Below are 17,249 nucleotides of genomic sequence, written 5' to 3'. Positions count from 1 at the left end.
CCACAGCCCTTGTGCTCCAGTCCCTTCTCCAGCCTCGTTGCTCTTCTCTGGCCCCGCTCCAGCCCCTCAATCTCTTTCCTGAACTGAGGGGCCCAGAACTGAACACAACACTCAAGGTGTGGCCTCCCCAAGGCAGAGTCCAGGGGAAGGGTCACTGCCCTGGGCCTGCTGGCCATGCTACTTTGGATCCAGGCCAGGATCCCATTGGCCTTCTTGGCCACCTGGGCACACTGTTGGCTTCTGTTGAGCTTCCTGTCCCTCAGTCCCCCCAGGTCCCTCTGCCTGGCTGCTCTCCAGCCACTCTGATGAGGTGCTGCTGCTGTTCAGACAACCTTACAGGTTGCTGTGGAGCAGGGTTTCCTCCTTCAGACCAAGAGGCTTCTCTCTTCTGCTCCACCTGAACATGAGGAAGAAGAACTTTCCTGTGCAGTAACTGAGCACTGGAATAGGTTTCCTGGAGGGGCTGTGGATTCTCCCTCACTGGAGATATTCCAGAACAGTCTGGATGCAACCCTGTGCCATGTGCTGTGGGATGGCCCTGCTTGAGCAGGGAGGTTGGACCAGATGACCCAGTGCTGTCCCTTCCAACCTTAACCATTCAATGATTCTATTCTGGAAATGTTTTCCAAGCTTGAAGGCAGCTGAGTGTGTTTGGATACTCGTGGTCTCCTCCACCTTTTTGTTTGGCAGTGTTGGGGCTGTGGTCCAGCTGCTGTCAGAGCTGTTCAGAAGCCACTGTCATCAGCCCAGCTGGGGGAATTGGCACATCCTGGATTTCAAATATAGGCATAGGTTATCCAAAATACTGCAGTGGGCAAACTGATCCTTTGGCTTGAATTTTAAATAGTGTCATAAGAAACATTCTGCATTTAACCATTGGCATTTTTAGTTAACGTTTCCCTATTCCAGCTTATTTAAAACAGTGTTTGTGGAAAAACTGAATCTAATCCTCATTAACTTGCATGGTAGTTGTTTGTAGAGGCTTTGGCTCATTGTGCTGCTGTGGATCTGGCACAGAAAGCCTGGGGTTGTCGTCATCTTCTCCTCAGCATGCAGAAGACCATCGCCTCGCAGGAAAGGGCCTTTTTATCAATACACTTGGTTTGCTGGCTTGCAGAATTCAGCAGTTCCCTATAGGTTTTCTCATCATTAGTGCTAATTAAACCAAGTTCCCCTGAATGTATGTATGGAAAAAAACTTGTGCAGTAGAAGAACATGTCTCTAAGTATAGTCTTACAGCCAAGGCTGGGAGTCTGCTATGGCTTCCTGGGAGATTTTGGGTTGTATTTAGAGGAGATTAGGTTCATGGTAACTTCCCTGCAAAGTAGAGAGGACCATGGTGCTGAAAATGGAGCTATTGCAAGGAGCCCAATTAATCTCATAGCATAGTATGTGCTTTCATTGGGTTTATAAAAAGAATGACTCCGTTTTATCTGGTGATGACAAAGCATGAAAGTAGCTCTGTTGGTTTTGATTTCCAAGCTGTGAGACGGATCTGAGCCCACCAAACCTCCTCAATTCAGGTTTAATATTCTCCTTTAAACAAGCTCTTTGTGGAAGTGGGCTCTGTTAGAACTGATGGCATTTCATTACACTTTAAAGGGTTTTTGTAAGCATGAAGTGGGCCTGGAAGTCGGTCTAATGACATTACTTTGTTAATGCAATACCTTTTTATGCCTTCCTTCAAACAGAGCAGAACAGACCTCCAGGCTACTGTGGCTGTAAGAAAGATCCTGAAAGTGTGACTGCAGCGTGGCTGGTGCAATAATGTCTTCCCAAGAGAGCCTGGAGCTGTGGGCTGCCTTTCCCTTGCACTGCAGGCTTTGATGGGCTGCTAGAACACCCTTCCCTGTCTGTTTTCCAGATGTGGGAGAGAAAAAGATCACCAACATGCAGAGCTGACTTTTTGGTGTCTTACTTTTATGCTTCTAATAGAGGTTTGCTTAGAATAACATAATCACAGAATCAGTTGGGTTGGAAAAGACCTCCAAGATCATCAAGTCCAACCCTTGGTCCAACTCCAGTCCCTTTACCAGATCATGGCACTCAGTGCCACGGCCAAGCTCAGTTGAAAAACCTCCAGGGATGGGGAATCCACCCCCTCTCTGGGCAGCCCATTCCAATGCCTGAGCACTCTGGAAAGAATTTTTTTCTGCTCTCCAATTTCCCCTGGCAGAGCTTGAGCCCATCGTGCCCCCTTGTCCTATTGCTGAGTGCCTGGGAGAAGAGACCAACCCCCACCTGGCCAGAACTTCCCTTCGGGTAGTTATTCACTCCCTTAGGGGGAGTGAATTCTTATCAGGTTTTGGAGCCTGGAGAAGGCACAGCAGCAGAGTGGGGTGCCCAGGGTGCATTCAACAGCAGTTGGTGCTGCTGGAGCTGGAATATCCCAGGCAACTCCAAGGAATGCAATCAGGCTGAAATAGCTTGGAATCCTCTATCCTGCAGTTTTCCTTAGACATCCATTAGGCTTGAATCTGATCTACTGAGAGTAGCCAAGGCAGCTCTGCCTTGATGAGAAGACAAATCTGGAGACTTTCTGGTAACTTGGGGTCACATATGAGCCAAATTAATGTGATTTTGAAGCATGAAGGTGTTTGCTCTCTGATAGAGTGACTTTGAGGCTTAATCTCATTTATACATTTAATTTATCTATCCATATAGCAGTCTAGAGAATTGATGTTTTCTTTAAGTGGTCCTTTCTGACTAGAGATTGCAATAACCTCTCTGGGATCATGATCACAGACTGTTCTGAGTTGGAAAGGACCCACAAGGATCATCGAGTCCAACTCTTAAGTCAATGGCCCATACAGGGGATTGAACCCATGACCTTGGCATTATTACAACCAAGTTTTAACCAACTGAGCTGATCTCAGGAAAACATTTGGCAGCATGGGGGTGTGAGTCAGGGAATATATTCGACAGTAGTGGTCTGTCCTTTTCCCTGTGGCACAGGTTAAGGACTTTGAAATAGCAGCAGTGACATTTGGATGGTGCTCCAGAGTAAAGAATAACTAATGCAACTGATGCTTTATTAAAACAAAAGAAAACCCCACCACATTTTATTTCAGTCACTCACAGCTTCATATGGTTCACAAACTTCATATGGTTTGTCTCAGTAACTTTTGTTTTTATGTGTGACAAAATTAAGCCTTTGAGCTGATGGAACACAAAATTTGAGCATTTTAACAGCAGCTTCCCAGGCCTGAATATAGCTTTGTTTTTAAAAACCACAAATTAGTATGCTCATGCATGCTTAGTGACACTAATTACTTTGCTTTAAAATATCAGTCTGCTGTAAAAATGGTCTCTCAGGTGTGTGATAATAATACCAGTATCTGTATTGGTCTCAGATGCTGAGCAGTCCACACTGGGGCCCATGGTGTTGGACTGTAACCTAAACTTCTAACCTTTGGTTTCAATGCCTCAAAATAAGCACTGAAAAGAGGTAGCTGGGCTATAAAATAGGGAATTTGGGATTGTTAGAAGTGACAGGATATCTGCTGGAGGCCAGAGAGTGGAAGAGCAGCATGAAAAAGACTGTAAGGAAATGTAAGTGAAGAGCTAAAGCTGCTCTTGGGTGTCTCTCCTTCCTCTCAACAATCAAGTCTCCAAAACTGAGGGCAATATATCTGTTGCAATTGAATGTGTGACCATGGCAAGGTGTAAGTTGAGGTTAGAGACACAGAAATAGAAACAGCACCATGTTGGGTAGAAGCAGAATTGAAAGGCTTTGATATATTCAGGGAGGAAAATATATGTCCGTGTGTGTGTATATATAGATATATATATATATATAGATATATATATATATATATATAGTTCCATGAGAGGACTGAGTCATCTGATTTGAGGAAATGGCAACTCCTACAGTCATAGATCTTGTTGCCAAATCAGGACTGAGGCATTTGAGATTATAGTAGCAATTGTAGAGTGTATGTATGGAAAAGGGAGAGGAGCAGTTGGCTGCAGACCTTTAGTTGTAACTGGAAATGCAGTTAAAGGTGTGAGAAAAAATCTCGGCTCGAAGAATTTCTAGAGAGACGAGTTGAAGGAGCAAAGCAAAATAGGGTTTATTGGCCAAACTGGGCGCACAGGGTGCCTCGCCACAGCGAAGTCACCGGGGAGCACACGGAGGAGGGGGGGGGAGGTCACCCCAATTTATTTCCTTCACGCCACGCCCCCTTCCCTCCCCTCTGGGAGTCCAGCCCTCCATAGTCCATGTTTGGCACCCTGCACGCTGATCGAGGTTACTCCATCACCTCACTTCTTCACTGCCTTCTCTGGGCAATTTCTTGCTGCGCCATCAGCGCGGATTGGCTCGTCCAGCCACCCTATCAGGCCCTCACACCAGCCACAGACCCTGACAACAGCCCCCCTGCTGGGACTGCCCCTCACAGGCTGCCCTGACAACAGCCCCCCTGCTGGGACTGCCCCTCACAGGCTGCCCTGACAACAGCCCCCCAACCCTGCTGGGACTGCCCCTCACAGGCTGCCCTGACAACGGCCCCCCTGCTGGGACTGCCCCTCACAGGCTGCCCTGACAACAGCCCCCCAACCCTGCTGGGACTGCCCCTCACAGGCTGCCCTGACAACAGCCCCCTTGCTGTGACTGCCCCTCACAGGCTGCCCTGACAACAGCCCCCCTGCTGGGACTGCCCCTCACAGACTGCCCTGACAACGGCCCCCCAACCCTGCTGGGACTGCCCCTCACAGGCTGCCCTGACAACGGCCCCCCAACCCTGCTGGGACTGCCCCTCACAGGCTGCCCTGACAACGGCCCCCCTGCTGGGACTGCCCCTCACAGACTGCCCTGACAACAGCCCCCCAACCCTGCTGAGACTGCCCCTCACAGGCTGCCCTGACAACAGCCCCCCTGCTGGGACTGCCCCTCACAGCCTGCCCTGACAACAGCCCCCCTGCTGGGACTGCCCCTCACAGGCTGCCCTGACAACAGCCCCCCAACCCTGCTGGGACTGCCCCTCACAGACTGCCCTGACAACAGCCCCCCTGCTGGGACTGCCCCTCACAGGCTGCCCTGACAACAGCCCCCCAACCCTGCTGGGACTGCCCCTCACAGGCTGCCCTGACAACAGCCCCCCTGCTGGGACTGCCCCTCACAGGCTGCCCTGACAACAGCCCCCCTGCTGGGACTGCCCCTCGCAGGCTGCCCTGACAACGGCCCCCCTGCTGGGACTGCCCCTCACAGGCTGCCCTGACAACAGCCCCCCAACCCTGCTGGGACTGCCCCTCACAGGCTGCCCTGACAACAGCCCCCCTGCTGGGACTGCCCCTCACAGCCTGCCCTGACAACGGCCCCCCTGCTGGGACTGCCCCTCACAGCCTGCCCTGACAACGCCCCCCTGCTGGGACTGCCCCTCACAGACTGCCCTGACAACGGCCGCCCTGCTGGGACTGCCCCTCACAGCCTGCCCTGACAACGGCCCCCCTGCTGGGACTGCCCCTCACAGACTTCCCGCCAAATTCGCCTGTCTGACCTGCATGTGGGGCAATCCCCCCTTAAAAGGTCAGTTCCGCTTTTCCTAAAAAGCAATTAACACAGAACTTTTTAATTCAACTGTTATGATTAACCAAAACCCCTTCATTCCACACCTCCCACAACGAACCCTCTCTCTTTATTTCTCACGAAAGGTAAATGCAGTAGATGCAGTGCTCTCTTTCTCTTTATTTGAAGTAGATAGAGCCCATACCTCTAAATAATTGGCATGGACGAGTTGTGCATGGATTGCTGTTGTCAGGTTCTCTCTACCAACATCCTGTCCTGCAGAGTAACTACCTGGAATGTGTGTGTGGTTTTCGAAGTGTAACTGGGAGGGAGGAAACCCTCATCTGTTCCAGATCAATCCTCTGGTGAGTGCCTTCTGGTTCTGTGTGACTTGTTGAACACTGGTCTTGCTGTTGCCTTGTTCATAACCCTTATAGTGAGGCAGCTGCTCCATTCCTTTAATCAGTTTAGTTGCCCATCTGTGCATTCCCTAATTCCAGCCCATCCTCCTGGGGTGCAGAGAACTGCACACACCACCAGGATGTGAACGTGGCAAGGCTTTGCACAATGGCAAACTGCTAAATACTCATTCTTTGCTCTTCCCCTGCTGCTCTGCCCTCAGCACCAAGCCAAGCTGCCAAGCATGTTTCAGAACCAATTTATTTTGTAATTCCATTTGTTAGCTAGGAGTGCTCCCCAAGGTCACAGGTTTTAGCATTAAAACAAGGCAATTTATTAGTGATCTCACAGATTGGGAATAAAGATAATCAGCAGAGAAACCAGAATGCTTGAGGATGTGTTTACTTTCTAGCAACTCTTAATGGTATTTCCATGGGATATTGGTCATCAAATTCTTAGAAAAAAGCACACAGTGATTTGGGAAAGGGAGATGTCTCTCTTTGATTTTCCCTGGAACAAAACAATCAGATCCTTTCACTTTGATTTCTATAACTAATTTGGCTGCACATTTATAAAGTTCTTTTAAATATCCAGGAGTTCTTGTGTCCCCAAAAGAGTCTTTATATAAATTGAGTTAGTCTTTGTTGGTCAGAAATATGGAATTTGAAGGTAAGTTAAAAAAAATAATAAAAAGGAACGTGTCATTCTGAGCTGGCCCTGTTGTGTCTTTTGGCAAAACAAAACTAAGTTCTCTGGTGAATTTTTGTACAGATAAACTTGTGTATAAACAAGGGCTTACACTGACACAAAAGCTTCAAGCAGCAAGTGACAGAAATACCACTGAGCCAGTTAAATGCAAATAGGCCTTGCTTAATACTAAGTGTATTTAAAAGACTTGCAGGAAAAAGCATAAAAATAACTGCTGGTGTGCAATGGGCTGCTTGTCCTAATGCTGATTAGTCCAGGCAGAAGCAGAGCTTTGCAAATATTAGGAATTGCTCCATCTGGTAAATAAAGCACTAGATTAGATACTTGGATTGCTCCTATTTTTCTTTGTAAATCACTAGCAGAAGGTAAGAACACTTGTACCAGGACTGTGCACAGGTCATGGAGGCCAAAGGTGCGGGTGTGTGTTGGGTCTGCCTTCCTCTCTGCATCCTTTTTCTCCCTGCAGTGTCTTTGGTGCTGTTTGAAGGTCACAGATCTGACAATCAATTCCATTGCTTAATGCTTTTTTATTATTTCTTTAATGATGTGTTAACTTTTATGGACATATTGAAATACTCATTTGTTATGTCTACAGCATGTCTTTATTTAAAAAAAAAATATTGAATTAATGCTAGAGAAGCAAACCCACCCCAGGTGAGAAAGGTTCTATTCTGTTCTAATAACTTGGCTTTTTACCAGACATTGTAATACTTTTTTTTTCTTCAGCAGAAAACTGAGGGTATAAATTGAATCCAGGTAGATGAATCACTGCCATCAGTTTAGTTGTGCTTTACCTGAATCCACAGGGCAGGGAGCAGGGGCAGAGGCAGCAGTTCAATTAAGATTGTGCTGCAAGTAAATCCGTTGTATTGTTACAGAAGCTTTCGATTATAAAATTCTTCCACAGGACGGGGTGAGCTGACAAGACAAGACAGGCCTGAATGGTGTTTTCATCCTGTTTGTATAAAAAGTGATTTAGACTGGTGCAGATCTGGGGAGAGAGGAGAGCAGCCTGGCAGCTTAGATGACTCCTGTCCCTCTCCATTTTATTTAAATAGCTGCCTTCATGCTTGCTAAATTCCCCAGCCATAATCATGTCCCTTCGTGTGTTTTGGAGGTTCATGATTTTGCAGGCTGTACTGACAAGCCTCTCTAGCAAACAATCATGAGTGGGACCATCTCCTGCCACTGCCTGGGAGCAGTTTAGGTGCCTGAGTTAAAAGGCCAAGTTTCAAGCTGCTTTGTTGAATTATTTTATACCATCAGGCTGCATATCAACAATCTTTCCTCTCCATAGTTTAAAAATAACCTGATGATATCTCCTTTGCAAGGACTTGAAAATTCTGTTGGCATTTAAATTTATCTTGCCTTGGAAACATTGCAGTGCCTTCTATTTCTCAGCTGTGTTGAGGAGTAGGAAACTCTTGCTTTTACAGCTATGGGGGCAGCCTGAAGATCCCTCTCTCCTTGTGATTTGTTTAATGTGTTCTAATTGTAGAAAGGTACCTTAAATACCCCTGCTCTCAGGATTTTAAATGTGAAATCAGTGTAAACTCAGTTTTCCTGCTGCCATTAGGAACTTCCTGCCTGGTTCATAAACACTCTGGATTCTTGGGGAAAAAAGTGATACGAGTAGCAGAGATTGAAATGAATTACTGAGTGTAAGAACCCCAAAAGAGACCTCTCAAAGCAGCAGATTGATTGCTTAGTCAGGAGACCTGAGGAGAGCTGGTTACTGGTTTAGAAAGCTGGAGACAGGGAAATGCTCCCCCAAACCCTTCCTGGGAGGTGTCCAGCACATCCACCCGGCTCTGCCTGCAGTGCCAGGAGCTCCCAGGGAGCAGGATTGCTTCCCTGACTGCTGTGTGCCTCATAGATTGCTCTCAAGCCCTTCTGAGCCATGAAGGTATCACCTACATGAGCTGTTTATAACCTGCTGCCTGCCTTTCTCTCAGATGTATTTCATGGACAACCTCAGGCTTTTCTTGTTTGCAGCTTAACTTTGTTATGAGGTGACTGCTTTTACTTCCAACTTCATTGATACCTATTACAAACTTCCCCTGCAGGTCAAGAGAGAAGGTGCCTCTGTTTCCACGAGCAACCCTAAGTGGAAGGCAATGTGCACAGTTTTTACAGGACTGATGATCTATGTTTCAACCCCCTGTTGTTACTCAGGGAATTTAGAAAGGTTTTTTCACAAATGTTGGTTAGCTCTGCATTAACACTTAGAAGTTCACCAAGCTGCTGTACATGAGAGAAATCAATGGGCAGTCATGCTGTGGCATGTTGATGGTTTTCAGGGTGAGCTGTCGGCTTTGACATTTGAGCCCTGTGCAGTGTAGATGGTGTAGCTGAACTAGAAAACCTCCAGAGCACTTGAACAAAGATCCTGGCTGCAGGAAGGTGATTGAGCTTCCAAAATGTTGGAGATGGGTGTATTGGCAGAGGGTGGATTAAAAACCTCAGAGCGAGAACTCCAAACTGTTGGTGTTTGTACCAAACCTGACCAGGGTGTTTTAAATGGGGTATTTGCAAACTGCAAATTGTTGTTCTCAACTCTGCCATACTGAGGTGTTTAGGTGGTAAAATACCCTGCTAGTAAGTCCATGAGGTGTTTGACACAGTTCTCAACCTATGCTTTTGTTCCTCAGTATTGAGTTCGACCGAGACTGTGACTACTTTGCCATCGCTGGGGTGACAAAGAAGATTAAAGTCTATGAGTATGGTACAGTCATTCAGGATGCGGTGGATATTCACTACCCTGAGAATGAAATGACCTGTAATTCCAAAATCAGGTAGGCATTGATTTGCATTTGAACTCAGAGGGCCTTTTCTGTTTGCTTGTTGATGTGCAGTAACTGTTTTGCTTTCTTTATCCATTGTGGGAGTGGAATGAGAAAGAAGGGAGCAGGAGCCAGTGGAGATTGGGTGGCACAAGCCAAGTTACTTGTGTATGTTGGGCTCATCCAATATAATAACAGGCTCACACATCTGAAGGAGAAAGGGATACAGGGTAGTGAACTGCTAGTGTGTTCCTTGCCAATGCCATTGGATACCTGCTCAAAGTAGTGGATACAATCTGGGTAAAGCCTTAGCTTATCATAGAATCACAGAATCATAGAATGGATTGGGTTGGAAAAGACCTCGGAGATCATCAAGTCCAACCCTTGGTCCAACTCCAGTCCCTTTACCAGATCATGGCACTCAGGGCCACGGCCAATCTGAGTTGAAAAACCTCCAGGGATGGGGAATCCACCCCCTCTCTGGGCAGCCCATTCCAATGCCTGAGCACTCTCTCTGCAAAGAAGTTTTTTCTGATCTCCAACTTCAATTTCAATCCCTGGCAGAGCTTGAGCCCATCGTGCCCCTTTGTCCTATTGCTGAGTGCCTGGGAGAAGAGACCAACCCCCACCTGGCCAGAACTTCCCTTTAGGGAGTTCCAGACAGTGCTGAGGTCACCTCTGAGCCTCCTCTTCTCCAGGCTAAACACCTCCAGCTCCCTCAGCCTCTCCCCACAGCACTTGTGCTCCAGTCCCTTCACTTGTCTCAAGGTGACCTCTGTACCCAGGTCTCCTTAACAGCCACTGATGCCTTCATGCTTTCTTACTGTGAGGGTGCTGAGGTGCAGGAATGGGTTGTGGGTGCTCCAGTCCTGGCTGTTGGGTTCAAAGCCAGGTTGGATAAGGACTAGACCAGCCTGGTCTAGCAGGAGGTGCCCTTGCCTGTGACTGGGGGTTGGGACTGGATGGTCTTTAAGATCCATCCCAACCCCTTAACATTTTATGATTATGTGCTCTCTTCATCAATCAGATCCTTTCCATTCTGCTGAGAGGCTGCTAGTTCTCAGGAATTGTGCCTCATTGGCACCTTCTGCCTGGGAGCTTTTGTCTGCCTGAAGTACTGTTCTGCTGGGCCTCATATTATCCATCTCTTGGGAAAAGTCCTTCATTTTTTGATTCTGTACTGCTGTCATTACTATCAACCTGTTGATTTATCCTTTTAGATATCTTAAACCAATGAAATGCAGACCACTGTAGCAGAACTTCAAGTGAAACAATCCAGCTAAATAACCTTAAAACCCTAATTGAAAAATTCTGTTAAAGCTCAAAAGTAAATAATGCAGGCAATCAAACCCATTCAGTACCATAATACAAGTCTCCAGCATCTCTCTTGAACTCATTTGTTTTTATTTGGTACTCTACATTTTAAAAGCAGTAAAGTACCCACAATAGTGTAAGTAATAAATTCATACAACAGTCCAGCTTCTGTGAGAACAGTGTTGTGCAACAAGATTAATACTGTTTGCGAGCCGACTTTGGAGCATGAAAGTCACGCTTGGTTTTGTAGCTGACACATTTCTAAAGATAGATCAGTCATTCCTGTGTCGCTCGTGCTCATTATTCCCAGGAATTGCATAACTCTGTTTTATGAAGGGAAAGATGTAAATGCAGCTGGCCCTGGGACAGGCTTTCAAGATGGGTAAAAACAGCCTGACAGGGATTTGTATTGATAAGCTGGACTGAGTACGGAGCTTGTGTTTTGGTGGGCTGGTGAAACGTTCAGCGTTTTTGCCTGAGCCATAGAAGAGTTCACACTGTTCATAGAATGATAGAATCACAGAATGGATTGGGTTGGAAAAGACCTCCAAGACCATCAAGTCCAACCCTTGGTCCAACTCGAGTCTCTTTACCAGATCATGGCACTCAGGGCCACGGCCAAGCTCAGTTGAAAAACCTCCAGGGATGGGGAATCCACCCCCTCTCTGGGCAGCCCATTCCAATGCCTGAGCACTCTGCAAAGAATTTCTTTCTGATCTCCAACTTCAATTTCCCCTGGCAGAGCTTGAGCCCATCGTGCCCCCTTGTCCTATTGCTGAGTGCCTGGGAGAAGAGACCAACCCCCCCTGGCCAGAACTTCCCTTCAGGCAGTTCCAGACAGTGCTGAGGTCACCTCTGAGCCTCCTCTTCTCCAGGCTAAACACCCCCAGCTCCCTCAGCCTCTCCCCACAGCACGTGTGCTCCAGTCCCTTCTCCAGCCTCGTTGCTCTTCTCTGGCCCCGCTCCAGCCCCTTAATGTTCAGCTTCACTTTTTGGGAGAGGAGAGTAGGATAATAGGAGAACCTCCCAGCAGTCAATCAATACCTTTTGCCTGGATTAAAAGGGGAAAACAGTGCGTGTTTGGTGTTTCTCAGTCCATCTGAAACAGCTTCCACACTTGCTGCTTCAAATTTGACAGGGATCTGTGGTACTGTGCAGTAAGGTCATGGCGGCCAAAAGGAAGGGGGCACAGTTTGCAGGTGTCACACACGAGATATTTTATTAAGTCACTCAATGAAGAAAAAGGCAAACAAGAAAGAAAAAGAAAAGAGAGTAAAAAGATACACTCTAACTCCAAATTGCACAATATATATTGTCAAATCCCACTCATAGCCAAGTTCTATAGGTTGTATCACAGTGTCTTTAAACCTTATTACAGCTTCTAATTGGATGTCACTTTCTGCACAGATGTTCTCTCTGCCGTGAGGAATTTATCTCTTCAACATTCTTTTCTCGTGGGTAGCTTCTCCCAAAACCTTCTTATCTCACTTTGGTTTTGCTAGCTTGCTGGGTTTTCTCACAGTTTTAATTAAGTACCAACTAGTAAGCCTCAGAATCAGTTTGCAGCTCCAAAACCTTTCCTGACTCAAAAAGCTTTTCTTATCCTCACAGGGATCTACCCCAACAATCCTGTACAGGATCCAGGCCTCAGGAAGTTGTTAGTTCTCCCTTTTCCCACAGCTGCTGGAGAGAGCCACATTAGTGCTTTGTGGTGTTACTGATGTCAACTTTGTGCTCCAGACAAGATGCTGCTTGCATTCAGGACTTATTCTCATTCTTAAAATTCTTGCATATATACATTTTATGTATATATGACAGTGCTAAATGCCTTGTCCTCTGACTCTCTGCCTCAGCAGGGGACAGGCTCCTCTTCTTTCATTTCCTTGCTCTAGTTCTCTCATTCCTTTGAAGAACTACCTTTATTTTTTTTTCCCATCAGCCTCCTCCACATTATCTCAGGCTTCCTTTGGCATGTAGGTGCTTTTGGCTTTGACAAATAAAGTTGGTGTGTCAGTCAAACGCATCCTTGCTCTCTCCATTAGCTGTGCTGCCAGTCACCGGAGCCGCGCTCGCCGCCGCATAATAACTCGCTCCTCTGAAGTGGCGTCGCTTGAGGGAGAAGTTATATATGAAGGCTGTAATTTCATTATGGAATATTGCAGTGTGCTGAAAATGTGCCTGTATTATAATAGAAAAATCTAAACAAGTGCAGCCTGCTCTGTGTAAAAAGCCTCAGCTTAAAGCTGTTGATCTTAATTTTGGTGGGGGTGCAGCTTCTTCAAGAGGCTTTACCTGCCAGGGCCCTTTCTGGTATTGAAGACAAACATATTTCTGCCCTGGCACCCAGGTGGTATTTCTCTTCCCAGCAGAATCATAGAATGGATCAGGTTGGAAAAGACCTCCCAGATCATCAAGCCCAACCCTTGGTCCAACTCCAGTCCCTTTACCAGATCATGGCACTCAGTGCCACGGCCAATCTCAGCTGAAAAACCTCCAGGGATGGGGAATCCACCCCCTCTCTGGACAGCCCATTCCAATGCCTGAGCACTCTCTCTGCAAAGAAGTTTTTTCTGCTCTCCAACTTCAATTTCCCCTGGCAGAGCTTGAGCCCATCGTGCCCCCTTGTCCTATTGCTGAGTGCCTGGGAGAAGAGAGTTTCAGGGGTCTGCCTGCAGATGCCATTTGGTGACATGTCTGTCCTGGTTGAATTGATCCTGGTTAACCTTGTTCAGAGCGAGGATGCTGTGACATAAATCATTAGTGGCGATGTTGGTGACTCAGCTTTGGGAGGAGCAGCAGCTCTGGTGGGCCCTTATGAAAGCAGACAGGTGACAGCATTGGTGAGGACTCGTGTCTGGCCAAGAGGGAGCCTGGCCCGGAGCAGCTGCGGGAAGGGAAGCCCGTGGCTGTGCTGGGGCTGGCGCCAGCCCAGCCCTGCCCTGCCGTGTGCCAGCTGAAAGGGCGCCTGCTGAAAGGCTGAGCTTGTGCCAGCAGTAATTGATTGTTGGCTTTCCTGGAGCACAGCCCCAGCACCAGCTGTAGCTGAGTCTCTTCCTTTTTTCCAACCCCCTTTTTTACACCCACCTGCTTCTTAAATGCATTCTTTTTTCATCATCTGCTAAGCCTTCTCATCCCTATTTTTAAGAGCGGGGAGGAAGTCGGTGTGTCGGATTTCTGGTAAATGTGCATCGCATCCCCCGGGAGCAACAGTGGCAGAAGCTTCCAGGAAAAACACAAGATGACACATAAATCCTCATAAAAATCCCATTTACAGATTCATAGCTTCAGTACAAGAAACAAATCCTGGCATTGTGTAGTAGCTATAAACAGCACCCTGTGAGCTAATTATGACTTGCTGTGTCCCTTGCTATGGCAGGCACTAATCTGTGGCTCCCTCCGTGTGGAAGCCAGAAAGTATGAGGAGGGCTGGCCAGCAGCGAGCCACAGCTCTGCTCTGATATATTCAAGAGGCAGATTTGTTGTTTTGCCATAGGTCACAGAGGGGAGAAAAATAAGGAGATGTAGCATTCAGGTAAAAAATTGGCTTTAGGCCTCGTTAATCTACAGTAGGTGATGTGCGAGTGTGGTTGGGTAAACATGCTTTTGAAATCCATGTTTAGTATTCTGCATGCTCACCACTGTGTGTTTGCAGCATCTGTACTTCAGTGATAGATGTTAACACAAACCTCCAAATCAGCTGCATCTGTTTAGTCAACTGCAGTGAAAGCAAAGCTTCAGTAGCCTTTCTTTTTTAGGAGGCTGCTAATATTTTACTGGTTCCATTTTTCGGTGTCAGTAAATCAAATGTGTGATTGCTCTCTCCTAATGGCAGTTCATGGGCGTGTTGCTTTGAAAATGGCAGCCAGTTCTCACTATGAAGTTTAAATTAAGCAAAAACTTGTCAGATGGTGGTTTTCATCGTAAAGTCTCTGCTGTTTGGAGAGGTATGAGCTGAAAATCCTGGTTGTGTTGGATGCCTGATTTTGCAGTGCAGAGAGTGTTTGACATTAAACAGTTTATAAGGACACATACCCTCCACTTGCATTAATTCCAGTTTTTAGAATAACTGCTTCACTTTGCAGGAAGATGAAGCTTTTCTTTAAAAGCAGTTGTCTTTTAACCTGTAGGAGGGTTTTCTTTGAATTTGAATTTCTTTGAAAGAGGGTGTTGTTTGTTGGGGTTTTTTTTAAACATTCATAATAGTAATGTAATTCCACCTGAGTCTGAAGTATTTGCTTAGCACTGTTATTCACATGGCTGTTTTTGCAGTAACAGATCATGCCCTTAAAAACATTTCAGTCTTAAAAGTACCGGTCACAGGTTGACTCATGGTAATAGGCTGGATCTGAAGCACTTGGTGCTTGGAAGCAGTTTGTGCCCTATTAAAGGCTTTAACTTGGTTTAACTCTCACTGCCAGGGGGGTGGTTGACACTGGGTGGCTTGATCCTGGATTTGAGACATTGCAACCATCCAAATACTGGCTCATGAAATAAACATCAGCATGACTGACAAGTTAACCGAGCTGGCCCCACTTGTGTCCCTGAATAAAATGAGGGATGCGCATAAATCTTTATGGGGTCAGGATTTCTGTGTGGCTGGATCAGATGCTGAGGGTAGGAGAGAGTTTCAGAGGTTGGTGATTAGCTTTCAACTAGAGTTTCTGCATCTTAATCCCCCAGGAAGGAAAGCTATCACAGCTTCTGATAAGATAAACCTCCAGGGTGTAACTATCACCCTGTTTATGGATTAAAGAACAAAGCAAAAACTGGAAAAAACAAAGCTGCTGTATTTAAAATAAAAGATGGCATCACACAACTCCTTTTAATCCAGCACTGAATTATACATTCTCTCAGCCCTAGGTAGTTATTTTTATATCACATCTCAGAGCCTCCACACTTCAGTTTCTCCCTGGGTGTGTCTGCAGGCCATCTAAAGATTGTCTACAAAAGGTTATTTTTATGAACTACTGAGGGTTTGATGGTTAACCTGTTTGAGGCCTGTATAAGCTGCATTTTTGGTTCATCTCACCTTTGCCCTTTCCTTTCCCCGTGTCCAGCTTGCTCCCTCATGCCTTTCTTTGAGTCTGTTATTGTTACCCATGATAACATCTATGGGGAACCTGAAAAAAATAGATGTCTTTGAAGTTTCAACAAAATTGCCTGTACTGGGCATGGAAGAAAAATCAGTGCTTCCCTCGAGGGGAACATGGCAGCAGGTTCCAACCCTTTGCAGGTCCCTGGGAAGCCACCTGGAAGAGCAACATCTGGCACTAGGACAGCCTTCTTCCAGGTGTGTGTTGTCACAGATGCCAGAGATTTCAGCTGAAGGACTTCTTACAGAGTGACTTTTTAGAGGTGCAGACAGTGACAGGACAAGGGGGGACAGTTTTAAGTGAAAAGAGGAGAGATTTAGATTAGAAGTTAGGACGTTCTTTACTCAGAGGGTGGGCAGGCCCTGGCACAGGTTGCCCAGAGAAGCTGTGACTGCCCCAGCCCTGGGAGTGTCCAAGGACAGGTTGGACAGGGCTGGGACAGCACCCTGGGCAGGACAGCACCCTGGGCTGGTGGGAGGTGTCCCTGCATATGGCAGGGGGGTTGGAATGAGATAAGGTTTAGGGTTCCTTCCAACCCAAAGCACTCTGATTTCTATGAAACAACAGTCAGCCTTTGGTAAAAAGCATCCATTACCTGGAGGTGGAGTTTTCCTCCCCCTTATCCGACCCTAAATTGTGCTCTACAAAGGTTACTTTGGAGAATTGAAATTGGAAGTTCAGGTATTGCAATGTTAGGGAGAAATCTCTAGTTTCAGACTTTGTGAAGAGAGTCGAGTGGTGATGAGGGGGGAATTAGGGGAGAGAGCTGGAACAGAGTTGATTTTGTCTTGCTATGATCCCTTAATCATATTACTTAAAAATGAAAGATTTATGGTGTGTGTGACTTAGAAGGTGTTAATTGAACCACTTAGTGGCTGCAAATCCCTAAACGTTTTTCACCTGTCAGTTCCTGTTTCCCCCTCTCAGTCTACCTACAAATTCTTTCCAAATAAGTGTTAACCCCTTGTTAACACCATCGGGCTGCAGAGGGATCTTTGCTGTGCCAGGCCAAATGGACATGCTTTTGGACACAGAAACCCTTCATTTTTCTCCATCCATATTGACTGGGCCAGTAAAGTATTACCTGTCCCTACAAACCTGACACTTATTAAATCTATCACATCTCGAACAGAACTGTTAAACTCTGTCCTTTATATCTTTCTACCTACTCAGTAATTCCTATTTTTCATCATCTGGGGTGATTGCTTTTTTGACAGCTGTGGTTATGTGATTATCCTCATCATACTTCAGCTTGCAATACCCACCTCTCCTCTGCCAATCAGATGTGGATCTTGTGCTCCACCAGCACAGACCATCCATCCTCTGACCAGCCAAGGGGTGACCAGCACATCAGCCTTTCTCTGGGACCCTCTCCACTGGCTGATGCTTGCTGTACTGTCAAAGCCATCCAGAATGCCTCCTAAGATCTGGCTGTGGGCTGCATTC

General features: G+C 46.6%; 1 protein-coding gene across 3 annotated transcripts in view; it reads left to right on the top strand.

Moving 5' to 3' along the window:
• COP1 (COP1 E3 ubiquitin ligase) overlaps window positions 1–17,249 on the top strand; it is a 141,844-nt gene that overhangs the window by 51,282 nt on the left and 73,313 nt on the right. For 2 of the 3 annotated variants that reach the window (XM_071564761.1, XM_071564760.1), the window contains exon 12: window positions 9,265–9,408. The exons of the other annotated variant lie outside the window; for it this stretch is intronic. In XM_071564761.1, coding sequence (XP_071420862.1) covers window positions 9,265–9,408 — 144 coding nt within the window. The remainder of the gene's footprint in view (window positions 1–9,264; window positions 9,409–17,249) is intronic. 3 annotated transcript variants of the gene reach the window in all.

Source organism: Pithys albifrons, chromosome 10, assembly GCF_047495875.1.
Source record: "Pithys albifrons albifrons isolate INPA30051 chromosome 10, PitAlb_v1, whole genome shotgun sequence".
NCBI classification, from domain to species: Eukaryota; Metazoa; Chordata; class Aves; order Passeriformes; family Thamnophilidae; genus Pithys; species Pithys albifrons.
The sequence above is the reverse complement of the archived record's forward strand: the minus strand, read 5'-3'. Positions and strand labels throughout refer to the sequence as shown.